At 48.2% G+C, this 25,773-nt stretch overlaps 1 protein-coding gene and 1 pseudogene across 3 annotated transcripts; one reads left to right on the top strand and one right to left on the bottom strand.

Moving 5' to 3' along the window:
* Nucleotides 1-2,766: 2,766 nt before the first annotated feature.
* EMC1 (ER membrane protein complex subunit 1) lies at nucleotides 2,767-25,751 on the bottom strand. 3 transcript variants are annotated; one of them, XM_074377292.1, is made up of 23 exons: nucleotides 25,598-25,751; nucleotides 22,498-22,622; nucleotides 21,757-21,822; nucleotides 21,420-21,513; nucleotides 20,451-20,579; nucleotides 19,416-19,542; nucleotides 18,722-18,871; nucleotides 18,249-18,416; nucleotides 17,715-17,786; nucleotides 17,298-17,357; nucleotides 16,539-16,661; nucleotides 15,777-15,873; nucleotides 15,332-15,454; nucleotides 13,443-13,642; nucleotides 13,149-13,298; nucleotides 12,325-12,486; nucleotides 11,863-11,982; nucleotides 10,709-10,846; nucleotides 7,314-7,487; nucleotides 6,538-6,748; nucleotides 5,566-5,650; nucleotides 4,334-4,463; nucleotides 2,767-4,154 (listed from the first exon to the last, which is right to left on the bottom strand). In XM_074377292.1, exons 1-23 carry the CDS (start codon nucleotides 25,687-25,689, stop codon nucleotides 3,975-3,977), a joined length of 2,976 nt encoding a protein of 991 aa, XP_074233393.1. In that variant the 5' UTR covers nucleotides 25,690-25,751; the 3' UTR covers nucleotides 2,767-3,974. The 3 variants fall into 3 exon arrangements, with proteins under 3 accessions (XP_074233393.1, XP_074233394.1, XP_074233395.1); XM_074377293.1 differs by having other exon boundaries at nucleotides 15,332-15,451; XM_074377294.1 differs by lacking the exon at nucleotides 17,298-17,357.
* On the top strand, nucleotides 11,035-11,148 carry LOC123617604 (small nucleolar RNA SNORA70; annotated as a pseudogene).
* Nucleotides 25,752-25,773: the final 22 nt, after the last annotated feature.

Raw genomic sequence — 25,773 nt, 5'->3', positions numbered from 1 at the left:
GGATTTTATACACACACACACACACACACACGCACGCATACACAATGAGGTATCACCTCACACCAGTCAGAATGGCCATCATTCAAAAGTCCACAAATGACAAATGCTGGAGAGGCTGTGGAGAAAAGGGAGCCCTCCTACACTGCTGGTGGGAATGCAGTTTGGTGCAGCCACTCTGGAAAACAGTATGGAGATTCCTCAAAAGACTAGGAATAGACTTACCATATGACCCAGGAATCCCACTCCTGGGCATGTACTCAGAAGGAACCCTACTTCAAAATGACACCTGCATCCCAATGTTCATAGCAGCACTATTTACAATAGCCAAGACATGGAAACAGCCTAAATGTCCATCAACAGATGACCGGATAAAGAAGATGTGGTATATTTATACAATGGAATACTATTCAGCCATTAAAACTAACAATGTAACGCCATTTGCAGCAACATGGATTTTCCTGGAATATGTCATTCTAAGTGAAGTAAGCCAGAAAGAGAAAGAAAAATACCATATGTGGAATCTAAAAAAAAAAAAAGAAAGAAGCATAAATACAAAACAGAAACAGACTCATAGACATAGAATATAAACTTGTGGTTGCCAGGGGGACAGGGGGTGGGAAGGGACAGACTGGGATTTCAAAATGTAGAATAGATAAACAAGATTGTACTGTGTAGCACAGGGAAATATATACAGAACCTTGCGGTGGCTCAGAGTGAAAGAGAATGTGACAATGAATGTATGTTCATGTATAACTGAAAAATTGCTCTACACTGGAATTTGACACAACATTGTAAAATGACTATAACTCAATAAAAAAAAAAGTTAAAATATATATATATACATATGGAGGTGTCCGCCACAAATGTCTCAACCAGTCTCCTTCTGAGTTATGTTTATTCTTATAACTGCTGTTTCACCCAGTTAATTTTCATTTTTTTATTGAAGTATAGTCCATTTACAATGTTGTGTCAATTCATTTTATTTTATCGTACATCATTTGCATTTGTGTAAGCTGTCCGAAGAGCTTTTTGCAATGGTGAGAAACTGACCAATGAAATCAGCATTCAACTTCCTGGAGCACAGCTGTTCTATGCTGCTAGCTAAGCACAGAGCTCTACAGTTTAACCCTCATTAAAGCTGGGGAGCGCAGCAATATCCTCTCCTTAACATGAGGGAACCTGACGGGGATTCATGGCTGAACAGAAGGCCAAAGGAATGCCTTCAAGAAGTCTTACATCTGCTCCAGTGCAGACAAAAGGGTGGTCAAGGCCCAGAAGTCTACTCCATAGAGAAAGGCAAAATGATTCAACTTGCAACTTAAAATTGTAGACTCTAAGCAAAATAAGGAATTGGAGGAATGCTAACAAAAATTATTTGGGTTTCAGAAATGTTTAACTCTGTAACTTGTTTTTGTAGTTAAACTGCTGGGTCAGTTGTGTGTTAGAGCCACCCCTAGTTTATGACAATAAAATTGTATTAACTGCACACCTTTCTTTGCTGGGGATGGGGAAAAGGGAGCAGGTATCAACCTCTTCCAAAAATGGTGTTAAATCAGTAAGTTATAATCTTAAGAGGGTAAGTAGAGCATAATACATTACTTTTTAAACCCCCTTCCCCCAAAAATTACCTATCAGAATTTTAAAAGGGTCTTACTGACCTGAATGTTCTAACTGCAATTCTGTATTTAATTCATGCACGTTCCCCAGTAACTGACTCCTGTCCAGAGTCAAAGGCTAAGGAGAAATTATAACAAAAGCCACAAACCATTTTACATTATTCCCAACAGGGAATGAGAAGCAATAAATACTATTTAGTGACAAAACTTTACACCAAAAGATCTCGTATGTTGACCATACTACTTTTTAAAATGATGAAAAAATACTGGAGAATTTGCTTTCTTAAATGAGACACTGCAGGAGGCTCCAAAAAAACCTAATTAAGGAAGATGGAAGGCAGGGGGCCAGATGGCTCTGGGGCTATGCACAGAAAAAGAGGAAGACAAAACACATCAGAGAATTGGGAAGAAACAGTTTCAAAAGCCATAGGTGGAGGAGCATAGCCGGTCAGAACCCAGTGCTGCTTTAAGATAAAGAAAGGTTGAGAACTAAGAAGGCTTCGATTTGACTGTATCGATAGCATTAGCTATTTTAACCGCCTTCTTTGAAAAGAGTAATAATTAAAGCCGAAACAGGGAATTTTGTGAAAGGGCAGATAACTTCCCTCCCATAGCGTGTTCTTTCAGATTCTAGCACAGACATGGGTAAATGGAAACTAGAATCTAGCAGATTTTTTGGGCTGTGTAAGCAGAGCAGGCAGCAAGGCAACCACTAGTGCTGCAGCTTGCACGTATTTATATAGGACAGTCAGAATTCCAGCCAGGCTTTCTCGAAATTAGGGCAGATCTTTTGTAACTTGTACTTATTCCTGTCTCCCAGGTCACTTTTAAACAAAATATGCCTTGAGTCAGGATGAATAGATGCCTGTTTCTTCTGCAGATACTCAGATGTTCATTCATTAAAATTAATTTCACAATCTTATCCTAAAGTAAAGTTATTTTCATTTCTCTTCCTTCTCTACCATTAGCATATCACCACAAAAAGAAAAAGCTTTGTTTTTTAAATAACACAACTCTTACAGAATTAAATTGGCATGTTTCCCAATTAAACTACTACCTACACCCCACTTCTGCACAGCTTTGTCGCCTCTAATGCAGAAGTAGCCTCAGTGTGATGTTCCAAAGCCACAAAAGAGGACTTAAAACAGTGTTATTCGTCACTTGCTTTATTCAGACCCTTAAACGTACCTCTCTGACGGGGCTCTCATTCTTCACAGTAAAGAAAAACTCCATCATCCCCCAGATCCATGAACAAGGGAAGGCTTTTAGGACATCTTTAACTTGCAGCAGAGACAACAGCCCAATCAGCAATGCTATATCCACAAGACACCAGTTTCCTCCCCCAGCCTTTCCCTCCCTCCTTTTTTTAAAGATCAGTAAGACTTCAAATCTGCTCATTTTAAGAGAAATACAGTAACCCACACATTAATTTATAACTGAAAATAAATAATGAGGTTCTTAAACAAGGACAACTTTCTCTAACTGGGGTAGGTGGCTAGACTGGCCCGTGGGTGAAATGAGAGATTATGAGAGACTGTGAAATGGGCAGATTTGCCTTCCTCCCTTTAAATCTCTTCAAGGTTCAGACAATTCAGTAGTAGTAAAAATGCCTCAGCTCGGACACAACTTAGGCGAAAAGCAGAGACAACGACCAATAAACCAAGACACTATTATGCACTTGGCTTTTGATAAACTGAATTGATGACTGGGCAGCCCACTGATGTGAAATGAGAGCATGAAATTAGCGGCTTAGTTTAAAGAAGTTTTGTCACCATTTGTACATTCCTTGACCCACAGTTACTTTAGAGAGAAGCCATGAGAGGCTGGCTCAGTCTTCAACCTAACTTCAGCTAAGGATGGGTCTTCTTTCTCCCCAGTGTAAAACAGCAAATGCACCTGTAAGGTGGAGCTGTCAATAAGGGTTTCCTTCTGACTCTGAAGCAAGGAGCAGGGAAACAGAAGAATTTCTAGATAAACCTGGGAAACAGGCAAACCAAAATTAATTTGAACAGGCCTCACAAAAGAGAAAAATCTGTTCTGTGTCTTATAAAACAACATTCATGGATGGGCACAGAAAGGAAACAGGGCAATGGCTTTTGAACTCCAGGGGAAAGTCCATCGAGATGGTTTGAGATCTCGGCTGAGAGGGTAAGTTCTGCTTCCATCCACCACCGATGACTCCGCATCAGACGTATCCCAAAAGGAGTCTCCTTGAGAGTCCATCTTCTTCCCCACCACTCTTAGCTGAGATGAGCGCCCGACACCCATCCTCCCCAAACCTGTCAAACTGCAGCTGGAGCTTCTGAGCTGACCCTCGCTCCCCGGGCTCTCTGCTCCCTGGCAGTGGGTCTTGGGTCTTTACCGCCAGGCACGATTCAGGAGTTTCACCTGTGCCAGCCTCTTTGTGATCATGGTGGCAAAAACCAGGCCAAAGAGGACGCTGCTGATTAACACGTAGTCATAGTCATCCTTCAGGACGTCGAACTGTTTGGATGGGTAGACTCGAGTTTGGTAAATGTCCAAACCATAGGCCACAACCTGGAAGGCAGAAGGAATGAGAAATATGTAAGAAAGGGAGCCAAAGGGAGCCAGTGATCTGCCACAACCTCAGACCCTGGTAAGAAAGGAAACAGACTCCTGAGCTCAAACAAGTGAGGTGTTCACCCAAGGGTGAAACAGAGCAGCTGTCGCACAGGGTGGCTGTGGGCTCCACTCACCAAACAGGTGGACTCCAGGCCCGAGGGAGCTGTGTAGATGCCTCGCATCCGAGACACCGTCTGGTTATAGTTGATAAACCGCTCGGCGTGGACCTGCACGTCTGGGGAATACGGGATCAGGTTCTCCTCTCTGCAAAACATCAGAAGCGCTGTAAGGGGAGCTCCCGGCAGCGCTGAGCCCTGGGAGCTTTCCAGGCCTCGTATCTAGCCTCAGATCTTCCTCCAAGGCCGACTTGTGTCAGGGAGTTAAACATTCAGCAGCTGATTATTAGGAAGGGCTGCAAGAAAGAAAGCTTTCTGGAAAGCAAGAAAGATCTGGATTCCAACTTGTTCTGAATCTTTAAAAAAAAAAAAAAAGAAAACAGGCAACCAGTATTTCACACTAGAGGAAGAAAGTCAGAAACATTTAAAACCAAAACACTGAGCCATGAGGCCAAGTCCTGCTCTTCACTCCAAAGTGCCGCAGTCCACACTGCTCTGAAAACACTACTGTCAACCACTTGTTTCCCCAGCTTTAACCTCCCCCCTCTCTCCAAACCAAATTCCTCCTTCCCCTACGTGCAAAGACACATCTACCATCTCCTTGCCTGGCCCACAGTTCCTCACACCCCTAAGGGAAGAGAATTCGGGATGCAAGCAAGGAGATACACAGAGATGATGGATGGAAACACAAAACTTAATGCTGTCAGTGACAAGCTACAGGCTTCCCCACATGACCCAGCCCCCACTACCTCCCTCTCCTCATTTCCCAGTGTCCCCTCCATTGGTTGCTCCAGCTGCAGGGCCTCCAGCTCCCCCTCAAACTCACCAGACATCATCTCAGGGCATTTGCAATGGCAGTTCCCTCCGCCTGGAATGTTCTCCCTCAGATATCCACAAGGCCAGTTGCTTACCTCCTCCAAGTCCTTAACTCAAAATCCACCTTTTCAAAGAGGCTTTCCCAGGCCACCCTCTCAAATTTCACCCCTCATACCCCCACAACCCTTCACAGCCCCATCCCTTTTTAGTTCTTTCTCCTTAGCATTGACAAGCACCTAACACAGAATAATTTCACTTGTTTATCTTCTTTATTGTCCATCTCATCTCCCTCCGCCAGAGTGCAGTGGGGGCAGATGTGTTCACTACCGTATCCCTAGCACAGTAGGACAGCACACAGCAGACCAAGGACCAAACAGAATCAACAGGTTAGGTTCCTGAAGGTCACAGCCTTCAGCGCTACCCACAGGGCTCACCTGCTTTGTTCTGTTGGGATCTCAGGGCGGCGGGGATCCAGCAGGGCCTTAGGAAGGGAAAGAATTGCTCCGGAAGGCAGCCCAACTACACAGAAACAGGTCAACAAAAGTGAGTGTTCACACTGACCCAACCCCAGATTAGGGCTATTGACAAAAATGTCCTTATCACAAAAACTTAAACAGAGATTCAAATTGAAAAATGGGTCAATGAGACTCCCTTAAATGGCCCAAAACAATAATCCAATACACATGGGTCTGAATGAAGGTTCCCATGTTTGAAGATACTAGTTTCATCATGTATCACCCTGAAACATCACAAAACAAAGTTCCAGAATCCAGAAATATATAAAGATGAAAGAGAAGGGCATGGAAAGCCACTTGGGTCTCTTCATTCCTCTCCTTTCCTCAGTAATACCAGCCCCAGCTAAGCGAGCCTCCTGGCTGTTAGCCAAACACAAGTGTGTGCCTGCTGCAGGGGCGTGGGAGGACCAGGCAACCTGAGACCCGGCTGGTTTCAGGAAAGGTGGGGATCAAACTTGGGGAACTACCAAGAGGGCTGTCCTCTTCATATCTGAGAATAAAACAGTAATCCCAAGTGCCTGTCAAAGCTGAGAGTCCTAAACATCTTCGGTAAAATCGCTTCTCAGATGATCACTGAGTCCTGAACTTGAACTGCATAAAGCTGAGACCCTACACCTTGCCAGCCTCTGCAGCCCATCAGCACAGGCTGTCTATGAGGGATGATGTCAGGGCTCAACTTTCTAAGCCGGGTGAAAACAGAACAGAGATGGGAAAGTGGTTCATCAGACATGAGGACTAGGAGAGACATCTTATCTCTTTTACGGACGGCAAAGCCAGACCAGGGACCTTTCCTGCTGAAATAAAGCCCTCCTCAGTAATGCCCGGCTCTGTCCTTCAGTGTGGCTGCCAAAGGGAGCCCGGTCACCCAGGGGCCCTCCCCTGGTCACTCACTGAGCAGGTGTCGGCTGGTGATGCCCCGCTCGGTGATGGTGGCTTCCATGGCACTGATGGAGGAGGGGAAGATGTAGGACTGCTGGAGGACCTGGGGCAGCTGGGGGCGGTCCAGGGAGCTGAAGGCCGTGGCATTGTACTGCTCAGTGCCCTCGTACAGCTCCAGTGCCGTCAACTCGTTGCGCCGGGCCTTGGTGTTCCAGTACTGGTACTGCAGAGAGAGGAGGAGGCAGCTTGGGGCTCAGCTGCTGGTTCAGCTGGGAAGCGGGGATCACAGGCAAAGGCACCTTTCCAACAGCTCCATATCCAGGAAGGAACAAACCTCCCAGAACCCTAGTTTTCTTCCTCGCTACCAAGTTTCTAACTTTCAGGGTAGCTGTACCTAGACTATCCAAGTTCACCACAAGACAAAAGACTTCTCAAGATTCTTTAGAAGTCAGAGTAAGAATAGCTAACATTTGAGTGCTTACTATGTGTCAGGCATTGTCTTAAACCCGACTAGAGGTGACTGTGGTTACCCCTGTCTCATATATGAGGAAACACAGAGAGTTAAATAACTAGTTCACGGTTGTAAAGTCAAGAAATGCAGGAAGTGGGATCAAATGTAGGCACCCTCTGCTGCCAGCCAGGGGTTTTGAATTCTATGAAAACACAAAGCAGCAACTGGTTTCTGGAACAAGAAGTAAGGGAAGGGTCTAAGCTGCAGGAAGACCAGCCGCACACAACTAAGCCATGCCAGGCCCCCGGCATTACCCGAGTGCATGCGCCCGCCTTACCACCACCCAGTTCTCTGAGTGCACGATGTGGACTGGGCCCTTGGCCTTCCTCTGCACGGAGGAGTGGATGATGCGCCCGGTGACGCCATCCACGAGGAAGATGCCGATGAAGGTGCGTTCGTGGTGAACGTCTGTGCTCTCTGTCACCACAGCCAGCAGGTTGGGGTTGAGGCTCTGGGGAGATGGAGAGAAAAGCTCCTTCAGAACCACGGTGGCACATTGCGAGCGCCGCCCCGCTGTGAGGCAGGCCCGGAGCTCTCTGCTGGTGGAGGAATCGGGTTTTCGGGTTGGGAGGGCTTCCCATTTCGAGCTGGTCATCACTGCATCGTTCAGTGTCTGCCAGGTGCTGGGGGCCATGCCAGGGACTTTGCCTGTATCATCTCATTGAATCCCGTTAACATCCTTGCAAATAGCTGTTATTATCCACATTTCACAGATGCAATGTCTTTAAGTGGTTAAGCACAAGGCACAGAGAAGCAAATGATAACTCAGGACACAGCCCAGGTCGGCCCACTCACTGACCGGAGGACGCTGCTCCAGCAACGCCACTTCTCTCCACCGGTGCCTCCTCTCACTAAACCAACGGTTGAGTCCCAGTTCTCATCTTACCTGACATAGTAGTGCCAGGGGACACAGTGATCACTCCCTTCTCAAGACACTTTCTCCGCCCAGTGTCCAGAACACCCGCACCCTGGTTTTCCTTCTGTGCCACTGGCCACTCCTCCTGAGCCCCAGCTGTGGGTCCCCTCCTCATCTACCTGGTCTCTTGGACGTTTCTACCTACACTCACCCTCATGATGATCTCAGCAAAACTCGTGGCTTTCACACCGTCTTCTGGTGCTGGTAATGCCCAAGTTTCCACAGCCAGACCTCTCCCTGAACTCCAGACTTGATTAATAGACCTCCATCTTGGTATCTCTTCTTAGATGTCTCATCTCAAACTTGACAAGCCCCAAACTGAACTCCTGTTCGATCCCTGCCTAAAACCTGCTCCCCTCTGGGCCTCCCCCATGTCAAGAGTCTTAGAGCTGGGACCTCTGAGTCATCCTTGACTCCTTTCTCTCTAACACAAACACAGACACCCTGTCCATGAGCACATTCTCTTGGCTCTACCTTCAAAGGTATCCAGAATTTGATCCTGTCTCACCACCCTAACCAATCCAGTTTAAGCCGCCATCATCTCACCTGGATTATCACAGTAGCCTAACTGCCTGCCGGCTCCCATCCTCCGCCCTCTAGTCTCAGTGCAGCAGGCCTCCCAGAAGACAGCCTGCAAACCTCAGTCATTTATGTCACTTCTCTGCTCAGAACCTCCCAGCGGCTCTTCATCTCACTCGGAATAAAGCCAGAGTGCTGGCCTGTGATCTGGACCCGTCACCTCTCTGACCCTCAGCAGCCCAGACCCTCCTCACTCACTCTGCTCTAGTCTCACTGGCCTCCTTGCTGTTGGTGGAACACACCAGGAACGCTCTGGCTCTTCTGTCTGGAAGGCTCTTCCCCCAGATGTCCTAAGATATCACTTCCTCACTCCTTCAAATTTTACTGTCACTTTCACAGTGAAACCCTCCTTATCCACCCTATTTTAAATTGTATCCGCTCCCAATGCCAGCACACCCTCTCTCGCTTCTCGGCTGTTTTCTATAGAACTGGTCATTCTCTGATATGCTACGTCATTTACCTGTTTATTTTCTTTATTAGCGTCTCCCAAGTACAGCCCCATAATGACAAGAAATTTTGTCTATTTTGTTCACTGATGTGAGCACGTGGCATCCAGCTGGCACTCCAAAGAAAGAAAGAAATCAGTCTGCTGCTCTATCTCTGTGGTATCCCTTCCAAAAACCCTGTAACAACTCTAACCATGAGAAAAACATCAGACGAACCGCAAGTGAGCAACATTCTACAAAACACCTGACAGTACTCTTCAAAAAACTATCAAGGTCATAAAACACAAAAACAGATAGAAAACTGTCAAAGAGCAGAGGAAACTAAAGACATTTGACAACTAAACGCCATGTGGGGTCCTGGATTGGATCCTGGGACAGAAAAGGACACTAATGGAAAAACCGATGAAACCCAAAAAAGTCTGCATTTAGTTAAGTCTTGTACCAATGTTGGTTTCTTAATTTAGACGGATGCACCAGTCTCCTAGGGGAATCCAGGTAAGGGGTATTCGGAAGTGTAAGTCCTACCTTTGCAGCTTTTCTGTAAATCTAAAACTGACCTCCCCTCACCAAAAAAAAGCTAACAACAACAACAAAACCTAAGCTAAAAAAACTCTTCATAACAAATATTAATTCAGGAGAAGGGTACAGCTCAGTGCTAGAGGGTGTGCTTAGCATGCACGAGGTCCTGGGTTCAAGCCCCAGTACCACCATTAAAAATAAGTAAACCTAATTATCCCCTCCAAAAAACAAACAAACAAAAAATGAACCCAGAAATCCCCATTCGTAACTAATATTCTTTTCAACATATGAAAATACGAGAATTCCAGTAAATGTTATCTCATAAAAATAAAATTACATGTTGAATATATTTTTTCTAGTACAAATCAAAATGTACTTTAGACTTTACATTATTCTGAGAAATTCTGAATTATGCTGAATAAGTAAAACTGACTGTAGCCCCATGAAAGGCACCTCTCAAAGATTTCAAGTGATGGCACTAACCTAACGATGTTAACGACGTGGCAGGCACTGTCCTAGTCACGTCACGTGTTAATCATTCATCTGCAAAACCACCCTGTGCCGTAGGAGCTGTCATCCCCATCCTACTGGTGAAAACGGAAGTCAGGAAGCCGAAGCACGTTTCCCACAATGCACAGCCAGCCTGAACCTGGACCGTCCAACCGGAGGCCTGCGCTCTCCAGCGCTACCCCATACTTAGTGAAGCAGCCTCCCCACTGGGGTCCTCAGTCCTGTTACTCTGTTCTGTTACACCTCCTCCTCCAACTCAGGCTCTGCTCTGCCAGGGGGTGTAATTAATGTTCATTATGACAACGACCATGTTCCCTCATAGGACAGTCTTGCAGCTGACTGGTCACCTCCCCATCTCCCTGCCTTTACCACTAACCAGGGTGTTGGATCACAGAAATGGTGTCTCTAATGGGTCAACAAAGGTTTAATTAACCCCCGGAAGTTCCATCAGTACTACCACGATTGGTAGTAACAACAGCTAACATCGATCAAGTACTGCCTGTAGGCCTGGTACTATGCTGAGCACGCGTGTCTCATGTGATCATCATAACAATCCTAGGAGAGCATATCATGTCCATCTCACAGACAATAAATAAGGGTTCAAAGGGGTTAAATGACTTGTCAAGGTCCCGCAACTACCAAATCCCAGAGCCAGAATTCAACCCCTCGCTCTTTGCTCTACGCCAGACCCCCCAGCCGTACCTTGTAGAGCACGCTGCGGTCCCCCATCACACGGCCCTGAGAGTGAACGTGCTCGCTGCTGCGCTTGCCCTTCACCTCGACGATGCGCTGTACCTCTGGGGGAATGGTCAGCTCCCAGCTCAGCTCAGTGGTGAGATCCTAGGACGGGGCAACAGAGCCAGCACTGATCATCAGGAGGACACACTTAGACCTGAGAACCCTGTAGCTGGATGCGGCCTGCAGCTCGACTGGGGCCTCTGTGCTGGAAGGAACAGGGATCAGAGCTCCCAGAAAAACAGCAATAGGATCTAGTTTGGAAAGAAGTTTTGGAACTCTCAGTTTGAGTAAGGCAGACAGGAAAGTCTGGTGTGCAATGGCTACAAACAGCAGCCTCCTGGGCTGTGGATGCAACTGCTGCTCCTCTGGGCTGCACGAAGGAACCTGGGACCTGGGAGACAGTCCTTTCCAGCGGACACTCGTATCTGACATCATGCTGTTCCCAGTCTAGGCTCCAGACAGCTACGCAGGGCACCTCTGGAAAGCACCAGGGCACAGTGGCCAACGTCCACATCGGCCAAGTCATCATATCTATCAGCACCAAGCTGCAGGATCAGGAGCATGTGACTGAGGCCCAACATGGGGCCAAGTTCAAGTTCCCTGGCTGCCAGAAAATCCAAAACTCAAAGTATACGTTCCATCCAGAGTGGGTCAACAATGTCATCTACTTATAGAAAGTACTGTTGTTCAATCACCATTCCCACCTCCCACCCTCCGAAGAGTGGGAAAAACGTCCCTTCTCTGCTATAGAAAAGGAACGTGGAATGAAAGCTGCACACAGGGGCAGACTGTCTGTCACGCACCACACCTTCCACAGCAGCTAGAACGTGCCTGCCATGGAATAGCTGCTCAAAAACATGAGAATGACTGACTCTGAATCAGACATCAGGAACGTGCTCATCTAAGTTCACAACAGGATGAATGGGAGGAAGGTATAGCTCAGTGGTAGAGCTCACACAAGGTCCTGGGTTCAATCCCTGGTACCACCATTAAAATAATAAATAAATAAAAACACATTAAAAAAAATAGGATGAATAGTATAGTTCACCTCTTGGCCGAATAACCAGGAAACACCTACACCCCATCGCAGCAGGCTCTGCCAGGATGTCCTCCCCTACCTTTCGAAGTCGATATCCACACAGCCGTCCCTGTTCCGCATCCACCAAATAGAAGAAAATGGAGGGGGCAAGTTCATGGAGCTGTCGCAAGACATTCCGAGTGGCTGGGAAAGCTGTGACCTTAAAAACCCCAGACAGCCCAAGAAAAAGAGTTAAGGGAAAAGGAATCTCTAAGCACAGTTTCTCAGGACTCACTGCTATTTCCCATCAAAGAGTGCCTTAAGAATAAAACAGCAACTATTTAAAGAATTAGAGTCTACTAAACTCAATTAGGGCTTAAATTTAGTTTAGACTCTTGAGTTTTCACAAGTGCAGGAAGAGTAATACAGTCACTTAGCCCTTCGAGCTCAAATGCGTGCTGACCAGATGGCCCCCGTCTCGGGTCCAGCAGGAGCTGTCTGACTACCTGCCCCACACCCGACTCCCCTGGGACGCGGTGCAGCCACCCTGAAGACGCCGTACCTTGTACTCATCATCTATCAACAGCAGCACCTTGGCGTAGTCTTGGTCCATGATGGGGAGAAGCAGAGATTGTAGGATGGGGCGCTTCAGCACCGGAGGGGCCACCTGACTCCACTTCCCAAAAATGGGGTTGAAGACATACAGAGAACTCATTCCCGTCTCCTGAAATGGGCAAACGGTCAGGCTCCCCCGACAGGAAAAGAATGCAAATCCAAAGGGTAAATAAACCTGGAAAGCTGGGACTTAGCTCAGCTCTGACAGATTCCCAAATCTTTGCCCTCCTCATAGAAAATAAAGTCTTGGCTAAAGATGAAAGTGTCAAAAGGGGTAAAAGGTAAACTGCCTCTAGCTCCAAAGCCAACCAAGAACGGGGTGTGCTGAGAGACAAGCACAAGGCCGAGGACCAGCTCCGCAGCCCCAGGGCGGCCATTCCAGAGAACCACTACCAAGCCCCCTTTCTGATGAGGGTAGAAGGAATCCACAAAAAGCCATCTGCTCCTGGCAGGCAGAGATACAAGCCGCTCTGTGTCCTGCTCTTCACCATCTGGAGAAGAGCAAACAGCCATTAAGGTACTGACGGCTGCCTGTGTCTGGGAAGAAGCAGAGCTGGCTTACTAGGGACCTGGTGACATCCACCTACCCTATGGTCACTTCCACACAGGTCCCAGAGGGGTCCTCCCCGCAGGCCAAAAAACTGGAAGAAACAGAGCTCTAACCCGACTCCCTGCCTTTAACCCAGACTTCCAAAGGCCTTGAGGATACTTAAGGTACAGAACACCAAAACACCACGTTCACTTTGGCTCAGGGGAGAGGGGCGGCCTCACCTTGTCCTTTACCAGGAGGGTGCACTGTGGCGGGTGGGGGAAATGGGCAGTGGTCCTCTGGACCATCAGTTTAAAGGAGGAGTCTGGCTTGACACTGGGGAGATACTGTTTCCACAGGATGGTGCCGGAACTGCTCTCAATGCCAAAGAGCTGCAAGGCAAACAACGGGCTTGAGACTAGAGACCAACCAAAGAACCAGGTCCCTCCTTGAAAATGAGAACCGGCGCTCTCCCCTGCCAGTTTTTCATTTCCTGCTTCCAGAACCTCAGCAGGCTCAGCTCACGCCCTCCTCACCTTGCCTGAGGCCGTCACCATCACCATCATCTTCTGGAGGTTGAATTCGTCTCTGGCCAGGGTGTCAATGTTGATCTCATTCTTAATCTGGCTTCGGGGCTTCCGAGCATCATAAAACATTTTCCAGAGGTGGGAAGTCCATGCCTGCAGCAGGATGAGCTGGGACGAGAGGCGTTTCAGGAACATGCCCAGCAAGCCGTCTGGTGTCAAGGAAAAGGTAACGCAGCTGAGGCGCACTCCTCCGCGGACCTGGTGTTATCCTAAGGCGGGGGGGGGGGGCTCTCTCCCTCTCCTCCGGAGTGCCCAAGTCATCCACACCCAGGCCACAAGCCGGGGTGCAGTCCGTGTCTGATGCCAACAGTCTCACGCTCAGATACAGCCATGCAGGACCTTCCAAAACCCCCTTACCTGGCTCTCGGTACTTCACCTGCCTGGAGTCTTGGAATAGGAGACTAAGAGGTCAGGGGGCAGCCATGCAGGATGCAGCCGTGCTGTGAAGGTCCCCCCAACAACCCCGCATCCAGAATGGCCAGAGGAAGGCTTCTGGGGACCGTGACAGAACCAGAAGAGGGAAGGGTGCAGCGGGGGCAAACGGACGTGTATCATGTATCGTGTATCATTAACAGGCACTGCCATTTCCTGCAGCTTCAGTCGTACTTGGTCAACTGTTTCACCTGCACCCAACAGACCTGCCTACAACCCGTTCCCAGGGCTATCTTTCACTTTCCCCCTTACTCCACCCACGAGGCTACCCCCCTCAAATCTCCTCCATCTAGTAAACTGGTCACCAATGCAAGGTAGTACAGGAAACAGCACAGCCTCTGGAGTCTGGCAGACCTGGATGAAATTCCCAGCTCCACTCCTTATGGGCTGGGTGACCTTTTAGCCTCTGGCTCCTTATCTGTAAAATGGCATGTAGACTGTAGGGTGGTTCCCAAGATTAGACCACGTGATGTACATACAGGGTTTCCCACAGGGCGGCGTACATGGTAAGCGCTCACAGAAAAGGAGGAGTGCCTTTGCTGATCCTATTTTTATCAACCTCAGGCCAAGGGAGAGAAGCAAGAGGCAAACAGGCAAGTCGCAGGCACAGCAGTCCACACAGACCTGCGTGTACACACACACACATACACAAACGCACACACTCGGTACAGATCTCGTCGGTGCAAGTCAGGAAAAACAAATAGTTAACCAAAAGCTAGCCAAGTGGGCAGGCAACGAGCAACAAGGCAGCAGGAAGCAGGCTTTACCTTGAATGGCTGGATCCAGGCAGCGGAAATAAATAGTAAAGTCAAATTAATGCTCGGCTTAAGAAGATCTGCAATGCCTAGCAGGGTGCCTGGCCCAGAGCAGGCCCTCAACAGACATCACCTGGACAGCTAGATGAATGGACGGACAGGAGAAGCGGGGCAGGACTGAATCAGAGTAGAGTGAACTACGTTCATTGGGGTGCTGGGTTGGGACGTGGCCGTTTCAGAGGGCACTGGCCTATTACCACAGCAACAGATCAACCCCATCACGTCTCCTTAGAAAGGTGTGACTATTGCCTTGGGAACAACGGTTATCCACTGCCTGACGTGGTGCCTGACAAATTTTAGGTACTCAAACAAAGGTAGCTATGACTATACTAAGTTAAGATTCTTTTTCATCAGGATCTTTCCCTAGAGGGAATCACAGGTCACTCCTTTTGGAGAAAAGAATGGTTACATAAACCACATGGCCACAAACACACTGGAAAACTGGTCACACAGCTAGTTCAGAACAGACTGGCCAAATGGCTGTGCCCGGAAGCCAGGGCCACCGGGAGACAGCATCTCCTGTCCAACTACCAAGCCTGTTCCCAGAGCATCCCGCCAGCGACTCTGCTTCCCAGCCTCCTGGGTTCCTACCTGCCTTCTTGCCAAACTCGCCCTCCAGCTCAGCCTGTGCCCCAGTCAGGGGGAGGTCCACCATCTCGAGGCACACCACCTCCGCCAGGGACTCCTCACGGCTCCACAACACCACCTTCCCTGCTGTAGAAACCATGGTTATGAAAGCCAGGCTCTCATCGCCCAAAAAGACTCTTCTTGGTGGCTCAGGGACCACTGCAGCTCTTGTGACAAAAAGAAAGAGCAGAGCATGGGGCTGGAATCAACAGGATAGGCGAGGAAAGTTCTATATCCCACCCTGGAATGCTAAGGAATTATTCAAAAGGTGACAAATGGCTCTGAAAAAAACATTCAGGATTCACTCCACTTGAATCTTTCCCAAAAGCCTATTCACAGCCCCAAATAAACACTAGAATGGACTCATGGGCAGGCCTCAGAAAAGATGGGTTGGAGGAGGTCCACTCACCCAGCTGCTGCAGGAAAAGTAGCAGATGATCCTCCGTCTGGACCAAGGCCCGGTAGCCCACTGAGTCATCCTTCTTCAAGAAGACCTGGATGTACAGCTATAAACCAAACGGCCGTGACCACTGCAGTCGGCGAGAATCCAAATACCTCTCAGATCACCAGACCCCAAGATTCAAAGCACGAGGAGCTGTTTGCGGTCCAGATCATGACATCATTTGACGTGCGCACAATTCAGCTTCTACCTGGACCCCAAGTAGGCACTGTGCACTCTCAGGAGCCGACACCACAACAGCTCTGGGCTCTAGCTCACACCCTCCCCACGGAGGGACAGGAGTACTGCTCAGCTACCACGCCACTCCTCATGCACCAGTCACACCCACCACACAAGCAGGAGGCCAGGACCCAACTTGACGTTGCAGAGACGAAGAAGCCACCGCTCAGAGAGGCTGAGGACCACCACTGAACACGCAGGTGACACTGGACAGGGTCCTGAATCCCACCAGGCACGGTTTCCTCGTTGGTAAAACGAGGGTAGTGATAACCACAAGACCACCGACAGGGTTAAATCAATCAGCGCGTAAGTAAAAAGCTTAGCACAGAGCCTGGCGCACTGATGATGCAGCATAAATGGTACCTGCTTGCAGCATTAGTCACGGGGACTTAGGACAAGCCAGTGGCTCAGGAAGAACTGTGATCCTCCTCCGGGACCCATGGCTGCGAGCTGGCCCCAACGACTGAGCCTGAAGCCCAAGGCCCAACTCACCCGCTCTGGCCGAGTGCCGTTCTGTTCCAGGCTAAAGGTGATCGTGGTGTCGAGCAGCCGCCGCCCCGTCTCCACTAAGTAGAGGTTAATGGTGTAGGTCTGGTTGAAGCAAGCCAGCGAGTCCTAGGGGCACAGACAGCATGGGTCAGAGAGAGGGATCCCCCAAAGCAAAGTCCCCCAAAGGAAGTTCAAGAACTGGTGACAAATACCCTAGAGAAGCCCCCAGGCCAGGAGAGGAAATACATGCTAAAGAAAAGCTAAACCCCAAGGCAGAAATAAGGTGCCTGAGTAAATAAATAAGACTACAACCACTACGCATTTGTTCCAGAAGCCAGTACAGGGTAGCAGAGCCTTCCCAAAGAGCTGGTAAGACTGTCAGCAGGGAAGTCACAGCCCCCTGGGGAAAACCTCAAGCAACAAAAGCCACGGCAGAAACAGATGCCTCTGGCCAGGATCCCACGCTCTGCTTCAGTGCAGTTCACAGATTACCATTCAGCTCCCTCAGCCGGGATCCAAAAGAAACGGGGAAACTGAGGCCCAGAGGAGAAAGTAGTTAAGAACACATTCTAGAGATTCTACTTTCTAATCTCCCAACTATGAAAAATCAAGAGAAACACGGTTTAATGTACAGAACTCAGAACAGCCCATTTGAGGCTGGGAACTCTGGGAGACCTGCTAGAGCCTTGGCTGCCCTGCCAGCATCTCTGGATGGCCTCCCGCGTCTCTATGTCTGGCACACCTTGCAATGCCACACCCTACCTGTGGACCAGACTTCTCTGAAAAGCTCCCCATTGACCCATCTTCAGAACTGCTAGGCTTCTGCCAAGGAAAAGAGGACAGAAGGAGAAAGGTCAGCCAAAGGGTCGCTTCCCAGCCACCAAAATGAAGCTTTCACTTCTGTGTCTCCCCAGCCCTTAGGAGAAGGCAAGTCCCACTTCTCATTCCTGCCCACAAAGCCCAGGCAGCCCTGAAGGGTCCCACGTGAAAGTGAGGTTGGTGGGGACAAGAAGGTGGTTGCAGAAAGCTCTAACAGATGCGGTGAGAACTTACTTCTCAACAGCCTCCTGCTCCCTGGGTTCCAAATGACCAGGTGAACATGCCCAGACTTTTGGTTCTCAGGGCTCCTGGCAAAGGTACGGAAAGAAAAGCCCAAGTGCCGTCACCCCCAGTACTCACCGCCTCATTCCGACAGGTCATGACTGCAGCCACCGTCTTCTCTCCCGTGGTGGCAAAGCTCACTAGGGCAGTCTGGGGATAAAGCAAGGTGTCAGTGCCTTGTGGGACCTGTCTTAGCCAGCAGCCTTAGAGAGGGTCACCTCGACAGGGAGGACTCTTGGCCTTGGAGTTGAAAATGCTCCCAATATGGCCAATGCATCTGAGAGCATCCGCAGCTGAAAAGAAGCCTCTCCCCTACCTCCAACACAGGCACAGGTCAATCCTACGCCCCATGCTGCTCTTAGAATCCATAGGGAAGCTCTAGTTAACATACTCTCCTGTGGACTCAGAAAGGCATCAGTCTTACTCTAAAAATCCTTTGTAACTCTCAGAAAGAAAAAAATCCATTTCTGCTCTAAGGCTAACCCCTGTCAAACCACTTATGGAAAGATATTTCTTAAGAAAACACCTATAGGTCCAAAGGCAGGGACTTCTAGCATCCACGTCTTGGCTAGCTCCTCCTGAATCCTAGCAAACTGTGCTGCGTGTAGTTACCTGTGGGAAGTTTTTGAGCAGACTCAGGACCCCGTGGTGGTAATGCAGCAGCGCACAGTGGCTTGGGGACAGCTGCAGGAAGAACTGGGCCCGAGAAGGATCCACTGGATTGGGCTGCGTGGGCAGGACCCGGGGTTGGAATCCATTTGCAAATTCTAGATCAAGAGACTGGGAAATGAGAAGAAAGAGGATGAGGGCTAGAAGTGGACAAATCACCGATCCACCCCAGGCTGGCCTCCGCTGCCCCACTCTGCCAGTGAAAGTAACCAGGCCGTGGCGCGTGGCTCCAGAAGCTCCCATTAAGGCTTTCCCAAGAGGAGAGTTGCCCACTTCCCCTTACAGCCGTTCGGTCAGAAGCCTGACCTCTCAGTGGCTGCCAAGGCTCAGGGAGGAAGCAGTGACCCCAGGACAAAGACTTTTCTGAGCAGCAAAGGCAATGCCGGGCGCTGGGGGAAACAGCCCTGGCCTCTCACCTGCAGTGGGATCTGCCTCAACTCCCATTCCGTCTCCAGGGCCAAGGTCTGGAGGGCCCGTGAGCTCGGGTCAGGGCACACCAGGACAGCCTCGTCCACCACACCGCAGGCTCCGCTGAGACTCTGCAGCCAGGGAGTCGACACCCGGACCTACAGGAAAGACATCAGAACAGGAGGCGCACGGGGATACTTTCATTTCCCTCTCAGCTCATCAGCAACGTCACCACCAGATCCCACTGGGGGACCTAAGCTCAAAGGTTCTTCCCAGTTGGTTCCCACAGAGACCTTCCCAACCCTCCCAGCCTCCCGAGAGCCAAAGCTGGAGAAAATCAGGATTGTCTTTTTGTCATTTGAAAAATACCCCAGATCGCTTTTAATACCTGACACTTCAGATTTCTCTACTCTATCTGTCATATATGGTTTCGCATTATCATCTTGCAGTATTATCCTGTAAGATACTTGCAGGTAATGAATAGATCTTTGCAATTTTTTAGCCAACCCAGGAGAACACCCTGTGCAAATGTGAGAACTTTAAGTAAATGCTTGATGAGGAGAAGGCAGCCTCCAAGTGCCCAGAATCAGGGACGATGACTGGCTTTTGAACCTGCCCAGATGAGTTCCCTGGTCCCCAGGGCAAAGAAGGGCTCTACCATTCCCCTGCACAATTCATGAGGCTCCTCGAGCCAGACCATACCTGCTGAACAATCTCCCCATCTTCCACATTAAACTTGACAATATTCACGTGGCTGAAGGGAACAACGCCAAGGGCCCACACTACCCCAGAGCCGTAGGAATACATCATCTGGTAATGGATGCTGTCACTGAGAGAGGGGAGAAAGAGCAGGGGGCAACAGCTCTAGCCATAGGACGGGACCATCCTCAGGGGTCTTCCAAAACCAGGTGGCCAGGTCCTCAGCCAGATGTCACAAACTAGCAGTCCCAAATAAGTTTTGTTTGGCTTACAGTTTTTTTGGTTTTGTTTTGTTTTGAACTTTAACTGGTTGTCAACATTTAGAACTGAAATTTTACATGATAAAAATAAGAATTCTAGCTTTTCTTAAAAAGTGAGCTGTGGTAACACTAGGCCTACCTACATTCCTATAGGGCACCAATCAGCTGAGTAAGGCTGCCCCCTCCCGGTAGGCTAGGCACATTGCAGCTCCCAACAATTCCCCACTGGGCCTGTTGCTCATGGATGCTATGCACTTGGCCCCATAGGAATTTGAGTTTTGGGTCCCTGTTTTAAACTCTGAAAATGGCCACAGGCGGTCTAAGTAGATCCTTTCCTCCCTCCCTCCTGTTCCTTCCCAGCTCCAGTGCATCCCACCACCAGAACATCTGGAAACCAACTCACACCTCACTCAGCTCCTACTCTGAGCTATCCTTGAGTTGTTCTAATGTTAGTATAAGTGAAAGGCTCAGTCTGACTTGAACTAGAAGTCAAAAAGCCCAAAAGACCTTGACCATGAGTGAGTGAGTGACTCTCCTTGCTTGGCAGGCTCTTATGCCCAGATGGAGAGTTTTCTCTTCACTACAAAGGAAACTCCAGAGGCAGTCATGGCCTGGCAGTCCAGGCCTAGATCTAGTGAGCCCAACAGGCTATACGTGATGCAAATATAAGGGAAGCTTGAGTCAAAGCAAACGCTTCAGCCCTCAAGGACAAAGCTGGATGCCCTCATCAAAGAGAGCAGGATGAGGCAGTCATCACCTGGTGGGAAGGCAGCCTTACCTTTCTGGGAGATGCTCCACCCACTTTAGGTGCCCACTGGAGAGGTGATGGAGGGCAAGAGTGGTCTTCTTCAGGACCGCGATGTACCTCACTGACTCCTGCAGCCCCACCAGCCCCAGAGCCTGGAAACTGAGCAGAGGCACAGGGTGAGCACTGCCCAAGGCCTCCTGAGCCTCAGGCTGGAGGAGGCAACCCCAGACACGATCACCGTAGCTTGGCTTTGGGGTCAAAAACATCTGGATCCTAATCTTGGCTCTGCTTTTCCCTGGCTGACTTGAGACTGTACTTTCAACCACTTGGCTGTACTGTTTCCTTGAAACCACCCCCAATCTCCTCCTAAGGAGGGTTGTTCCCTCCTTCTCCTGGGACTTCATAGCAACCAGGCCAACCCTCTACATGGCAGCCGTCAGACAGTTCTGTCACTATTGGGCTACATGCACCAAAGGACACGTTCCTTGATGACTGAAACTATCTCACACTCATCAGTGTGTTCCCACTGCCTGGGGCTCCCAAAGTATTTACTCAGTGAATTACTATCAAAGATGTCTAAGCTAACGCAAATGACCCTATAACAACTTTAGCAAAGATGTCACAGTAGCTCGAACTGTTACCTAAACATAAAATTAAAACACTGGGAGTTTTATATTACATCCTCACATCTAGAACACTGCAAAGCTCTCACATCATGGTAAGATTAGGAAGAGCAGTCAAGTACCAGAAGGAACACGGTGCCCAGCACAGAGCTCTGCGTCTAACAGGTGCTCAGTAAATGCTGGCTGAGTAAGCACATGTGTCTCATAACCTCAAGAACACCAAAAACTGGGTGTTTGATGCTCTTTGGCTCTTCAGTGGTTTTTTCCCCCTGAGAAAAAAGCCAAAAAGCCCAGAGTCGCTGTCCATGTAGATCTGTGTTCCAGCAAAGCCTTTATTTAACCCAGCCAAGATGAAACTCAGCTTCTTCCCCTCTACCTGCCACTGTCCAAGGTAACCTCCCAGTTCAGGCCCCCGATGTTAGTCTCCCAGGAGCGCATGATCCGGCCTCCATTGGACACAGTGATTGCATCTGAAAGAGAAAACACCACATGAGGTCATCTCCCAAACTGATGCTCCGTGTGAAGCCTCCTAGGGCCTGTGAGCAGTGGCCTCACCTCTGATGTACGAGAGCAAATGGAAACTATTTGCACTGTCTTGTCCTGTTGGGAACACCCCTACCCCACTGCCTACCACACCCCTTACAAAGAAAGGGCCCAAAGGATGAGGAGAAGGAGCTGACGCCATGACAGAGACGAAGCAGAACCCAACCTACCCTGTCCGTAGAGCAGCATGGCATCCACAGCCCCTTCTGCCGTGCCCTTGTCCACATGGCGCCACACTGGGAGACAGGAGAGTCAGATGTTACTATGGACCCGAGCGAGGCATCCAAGAAGTCGGGTAGGAGAGAATCGAACAGGGCTTCATTTGCACAGAAGTGTCTGATTTTACTTTGAGGCAGGGAAGGGTCAGAGCTAGCTGGCAGTGATCCACTTACTCACAATGCATAAGGAGGGGAGGTGGGGTTGAGGGCAGCCACCACTGTCCCAATCTCAGGTCTCCGCACCTCCCATCCCCACAACCACCCCAACAAACATGTAAATGGACAATGACAAAATTAACAAAATCCATATGATTCACAAGAAAAGTAGTGACTGTAAATTATACTTCCATGATTTTAGTGCCTAAAAACATTCATAAAAGCAGTATAAGTAATTTAAAGGAGTTGAGCAGATCCAAAACTTCAGTGCAAAACAGAGTAATGTGTTTTTTGCAGCAATATCTTATTTAAGAACACTCAAAACTCAGGCTGAAAAAATAAACTCAAAAGCCAGTTATAGGAATATATTAAATATTCAAAGATGACAAGACTGAAAAACACAAACGATCAGAATTTTGGCCCATCTGTCCCTAACCTGGGAATCAGCCAGGCTGATTTAACAAGCCACAGGCCATCCTGGATTCAGTATGGGCAGCCTTGTCATCCCAAGCTAACCAGTCTACCCAGTTCACTTACAGAGCTCCCCGGTCCGAGAATTCAATGCTGCAATCACATTTTTCTCTGTGGCCACAACTAACTTCTTGGATCCTGGGGAAAATTCCAAGGAGGCAAACTTGAGCTTCCCAACATACTGCTGTCTCCTGAAAAAAAAAAAGAGTACAGGGAAATCTAAGGGGCCAAAACCATCCCTGCACAAAATGTTTTGGAAAAAGACAATTGCACATGAGGTTATCACCATCGTGTGGGTATCAGAAATGTTTGCTGATGAAGAGATCTGACCAAAAGCAGTATTTCTATGCAATGTCTTCAGAAGCAAAGGGAAGAAGAGAGAATACACCCTGATAGATGAAATACAAGTCTCCCTTCTAAATGCAAGCACGTATTTATCTCAAGGAACACCCAGAGGAGCACCTGGCTTAAATCCTACTAGAACAAAATTGCAGTCCTCTCTGTATCCATTAATAGTGGGACCAGACACTCATACTACACATGGGATAAGAGACACAAACCCTGTTGTTGATGAACACACAATCCAGTGTTTCCTTCTATTTTCACCTATCTTTGAAGAAAAACTATGCAAATATTCTTATAAAACCCACTAGACGGGGTCAGGCCTTTGTTCTCCACAGCCTAGTATTCTAGCCCATACTATGTTCAGGATCCATTTAACTCATTACTCACTTTCCTCAGAATACACCCCATCACTTTCAACACTCTTATTTGGGCATAAATGGAATACAGTTAGCTTCCCGTGGCACACTACCAAGTACACAGAAGGTCTTCGCACATTGCTGTTAAAGAACTGCGATCTCTAGCAAATTAAACATGTGGCACTTACACTCATTGCTCTTGTTACAATGTTGTTTGGTTTAATTTTTTTAAGAAGAAACTATACAGTATAGAGAGACAGGTTTATATGACATTTGCCAGTTCCCATCCGTACTTTCATATTTTAACCTCAGTGTACTCACTGAACACTTCATGAAGTACACAGGACAAATATTATTACTCTCATTTTACAGGTGAGTAAACCAAAGTCCATTAAAGTCAACTAATTACTGTTGGGACTAGAATGCAAAACTAAGACCTTCTGAGTCTAAATCCCATGCAACTGCGAGGAGGGTCAGTACCCCCAACTCCTGCGTTGTTCAAGAATCAACTGTACATATGATATTGTTAGCATCTGCCCTCCTCATTAAAAATGTGACATGTTGCATTCGTCACACCGTCTTTATATCACATACTTATATAACGGCCCCACTAGACTGAGCTCCTTTCCATCTCTGTATCCACAGCACCTAGAATGACCACTGATCTACAATAGGCACTCACAAACATGTGAATCAATTGATCTGAAACAGAAAAGACTTCACAGAAGAGCTGGGCTCTGAAAGCTAAACTGCTCCCTGAGTAATAATTGCTAACATACTGATGGCACTCAGTGAGCCAGCCCTTGTGCTAAGTAATTCAAAGGAATTATTTTTTTCATCCTTACAAATACTGTAGGAGGTAATGGTCTATTGTAAATCCGTTTTACAGATAAAGAAACAGAGGCATGGAGTGGCTAAGTCATCTAGACTATAAAAGTAATGCCTACTTATTGTAGAAAACAAGAAAAATACATAAAGGTATAAAAAAGGAAACAAAAAATGCCTAAAATACCACCACCACAAACTTTTTAACATTTTGGTGTACTTCCTTCTGTTTATATTTCAATTTATAAATTGCATGTACCTAATATTCTGCTAAATTGGAATCATACCATCTATGCTGTACATGAGTAATGAATACAGTCAACCCTTGAACATCACAGATCTAAACTGTGCAGGTCCACTTTTACACTGGCTGTTTTCTACAGTAAATGATACAGGAGGACACAATCTGCTGTTGGTTGACTCTGAGGAGGTAAAACCGCAGATTCAGAGGGCTGCCTATAAGTTATATTTGATTTTCAACTGCAGGGAGGGTCAGTACCCCCAACTCCTGCGTTGTTCAAGAGTCAACTGTATACATGATATTGTGAGCATTTGCTCTCATCATTAAAAATGTGACATGTTGCATTTGTCACACTGTCTTATATCACATACTTATATATTGGTCTCCCTAGACTGAGCTCCTTCCCGTCTCTGTATCCACAGCACCTAGAACGACCGCTGTCCACAACAGGCACTCACTAATATGTGAATCAATTTATCTGATTCAGAAAAGACTTCATAGAAGAGCAGGGATCTGAAGACTAAAGTGTTCCCTGAGTAATAATTGGTAACATACTGATGGCACTCAGTGAGCCAGCCCTTGCGCTAAGTAATTTAAAGGAATTATCTTATTCATCCTTACAAGTACTGTAGGAGGTAATAGTCTATTAGTAAGCCCATTTTACAGATAAAGAAACGGAGGCATGGAGTGGCTAAGTCATTTTCCCAAGATCGCACACCCCTTAAGTGGTAAATTGACGTTCAAACAGAGGCCAGCCAACTCCATGGCCTTAAGGAAGGGGTGGGTGGATGGGTGGGTGGGCTGGGGGGTGAGTGAGTGACTGACTGAGTGAACCAATGAAAGTGAGTGAGGCAGTGAGTCAGTGAGTAAACGAATGTATGAATAGCACCTCCTAGCTATATGAGTCTTGGGCAGCCCAGTTCTGAGCCTAAGGCAGAGTTGGGCTGGAAGGAAGGGGAAAGAGGACTCGGTTTAGCACTTTTAAAACTCAAGTCCCTGTTTTCATGCCCAAGAGACACCAATTCGAGGAGGAATCAGATTTCACTGAAGGCTGTAGAAATCTGACACCCACTAGATCAGAAACCCGACTGTCATAGAAATGGGGCCTGATGGGAGAGAAAAGTGACCAAGCATGCCTGGATGGCAGAGCCTGCTTCACGGGCTTGCGACCTGTACAGTCGCACAGGGACTGGCTCAGAAGGGCCCCCAACTCTCTGTTTAACGCTCTACCATCGCCACCTTAAAACACTTAGATGTTGAACAAGGGGTCCTACATTTCATTTTGCAGTGGGCCCTGCAAGTTATGTAGCCGGCCCTGCTGCATGGTAATCCACGCCTCCTTTTAGATAGAAGGCAGGTACTGAGAAAATATTTCAGGAATAGAGCCCCCCGTACGCACCAATCAAACTTGCCCACTTGGTCTTCGTAGACTGCGGCCGCAGGGATAAGCAGGGCAGCCCAGAGCCAGAATCGGGACGCTGCCGCCGCCATGATGGGCGCCCTGGCCCCGCCCACCGCTGGCCCGGCATGCACCGGGCCGCAGGCTCCGCCTCCGCGGAACCATAGAGTTGGGAC

Source organism: Camelus bactrianus, chromosome 13 (genome assembly GCF_048773025.1).
Source record: "Camelus bactrianus isolate YW-2024 breed Bactrian camel chromosome 13, ASM4877302v1, whole genome shotgun sequence".
Classification (NCBI taxonomy): domain Eukaryota; kingdom Metazoa; phylum Chordata; class Mammalia; order Artiodactyla; family Camelidae; genus Camelus; species Camelus bactrianus.
Note: the sequence above shows the minus strand (reverse complement) of the source record. Positions and strands in the feature narration are given on the sequence as shown.

What these genes read in the sequence shown, in the direction of transcription:
- EMC1 (XM_074377292.1), bottom strand. Translation starts at nt 25,689, where the DNA reads ATGGCGGCGGCAGCGTCCCGATTCTGGCTCTGGGCTGCCCTGCTTATC. An exon ending in CAGAGAAGTCTGGTCCACAG is followed by an intron (nt 16,662 to 17,297) that starts GTAGGGTGTGGC and finishes CTGTGCCCCTAG; the next exon opens with GACTCGCTGGCTTGCTTCAA. An exon ending in GTGGATATCGACTTCGAAAG is followed by an intron (nt 10,847 to 11,862) that starts GTAGGGGAGGAC and finishes GCCCCGTCCTAG; the next exon opens with GATCTCACCACTGAGCTGAG.